The sequence below is a fragment of the Ichthyophthirius multifiliis genome (genome assembly GCF_000220395.1).
Source record: "Ichthyophthirius multifiliis unplaced genomic scaffold scaff_1120509249927, whole genome shotgun sequence".
Classification (NCBI taxonomy): Eukaryota; Ciliophora; class Oligohymenophorea; order Hymenostomatida; genus Ichthyophthirius; species Ichthyophthirius multifiliis.
The window spans coordinates 1-1,936 of NW_004087153.1; the positions used below are offsets into that span (position 1 = coordinate 1).

The 1,936-nt window shown below is 13.1% G+C and overlaps 1 protein-coding gene across 1 annotated transcript, besides 9 other annotated features; it reads left to right on the plus strand. All coding sequences in view use genetic code 6, as the record gives it.

Moving 5' to 3' along the window:
• The first annotated feature begins 450 nt into the window (after positions 1-450).
• Positions 451-490: a microsatellite.
• Positions 465-522: a microsatellite.
• Position 523: 1 nt separating this feature from the next.
• Positions 524-579: a microsatellite.
• Positions 558-636: a microsatellite.
• Positions 564-593: a microsatellite.
• Positions 564-679: a microsatellite.
• Positions 567-679: a microsatellite.
• Positions 602-663: a microsatellite.
• Positions 604-645: a microsatellite.
• A 160-nt stretch (positions 680-839) lies between the features above and the next one.
• IMG5_042780 (hypothetical protein) lies at positions 840-1,578 on the plus strand (the record flags this gene model as incomplete). Its single annotated transcript, XM_004037658.1, has 4 exons — positions 840-885; positions 941-1,006; positions 1,056-1,289; positions 1,337-1,578. Coding segments are annotated over 4 exons (587 nt in total), but the record flags the coding sequence as incomplete, so codon positions are not given.
• Positions 1,579-1,936: the final 358 nt, after the last annotated feature.

The following is a 1,936-nucleotide window of genomic DNA, read 5'->3' on the forward strand; positions in this document are numbered from 1 at the left end:
ATATATATATATAAATATATTTTTACATTCATTTTAATTTTTTTTTATTTCTTTTTTTTATATTAAATAAATTTCTGTGTAGTAATGAAATATCTTTATATAAAATTTCGCTCAAAAGGATTAAAAATTTTTGTTAAAGATGATATATAAAAGTTTAATTATATATAAAGTACTAATAAGAAATATAAATAATGAGTAATAAAAGATTTATAAAAATATTTATTTTTATGAATTAGAATATAATATTTAACTCTCTACCTTAATTTTTTTTCTTTTAATTATTTAAAATAAACTTAAATATTTTTAGGTATATATAATTTTTTTTTTTCTTACAAAAATTACATTTTTATGTTTTTTTAAAAAAAACTTAGTTATTTATATTTTTGGTATTTGAGATATATTTTAAAAAAATACAGAAAAATAAAAAATATAAAAAAAGTAATTTCAAATAAATATATCTTTTTAATAATAATATTTTTAAAATATATATATAAAATATTTTTTTATAATTATAAATAAAATGAAATTATTTTAATTATAAATTATGTTTACAATCATTATTTTAATTATAAATAATTTATAAATAATTATAATTTATTTTATATTTAATAAATAATTTAATAAAATAATTAAATTAAATAATTTTGAAAATATTTAAAAAATTTATAAAAATATATAATATTTTTTTATTCATAACAATTTTTAAATCCATTATTATTTAAATATTTTTATAAATAAAAAATAATTATATATTTTTATAAAATATTTTTTTTTTTTCATTTTTTTTTTAAATTATTTATATTTAAAAAAAATAAAATTATATTATATTATTTAAATTAGAAAAATAAAAATATTAACTCCCCATATAAAAAAATGAATAATAGAGTCTAAAAAAAAAAAAAATATAAATAATTATATAAATTATTTATGAATATTAAAGGCCCCTTAATCTTATTTAACTAACAACATATTTGGTTATGAAGAAGATTATGAAGAATAATAAAGAGTAAAAAATTTATATTTTTATTTATAAAATATTAAATATTTAAAATAAGAAAAAACAACAAAATCCTTTAGTCCCATCTAATAGAATATATGGTGGTTATGAATATAATGAAGTCTAATAAAAAGCTATTAATGGCTATAAAGGGGAAAACAACATTTATGGATAAGTTGAATAAAAATAATAACCTTCAATAAATAGAAGAGTTCCTTAAGATAATAATATTTTTGGAGGATATCAATAATAAGTTGATGACGAATACTCAAGAAAGAAGCAAAAACTCTAAGTACAAATAAATACTTTTTATAAAAAATAATAATTTAAAATAAAAAGCCTATGATTGGTGATAGACCTGCTGGTATGTCAAACATTCAAAAAGAATCTTTTGAATAAAATAAAAACTTAAATCAATAACTTAAAGTTAAGTAACTTTCACATAACAATATTTTCGGAGATTAAGAAGATGAAAATGAAAAATAAAAAAAGGATTTAAAGTTGATGATACTTATGACAAGATTTTTGGTGGATATGCTTATAAACCTAGTATGGCAAAAAAAGATAGAATTTCTGGAAAAGTAAATAATTTTTTTTTAAAAAAATAAAAATGTTTTTTATTTATAGATTGGATAAACTTATGAATATTGAATTGTAATTTATAAAAAACATGAAAATTATTACTTAAAATTAAATATTTTTTGTATTTTAATTCATTTTTTTATATTTATGTTTTTTTTTTTATTAATTAAAAAACTTTTCGAAATTAAATTATAAGGAGAAAAAAGTATATTGTAAAATATATCTATTAAAATATAAATTATTTAAATATATTTTAATTTACATATATATATATATAATTTTTTTTAGTTTATTTTTTATTTTATTTTTAATTATTTTTTAAACTAAATTATGAAAAAAAAGCTTTTTCGAGTTTTC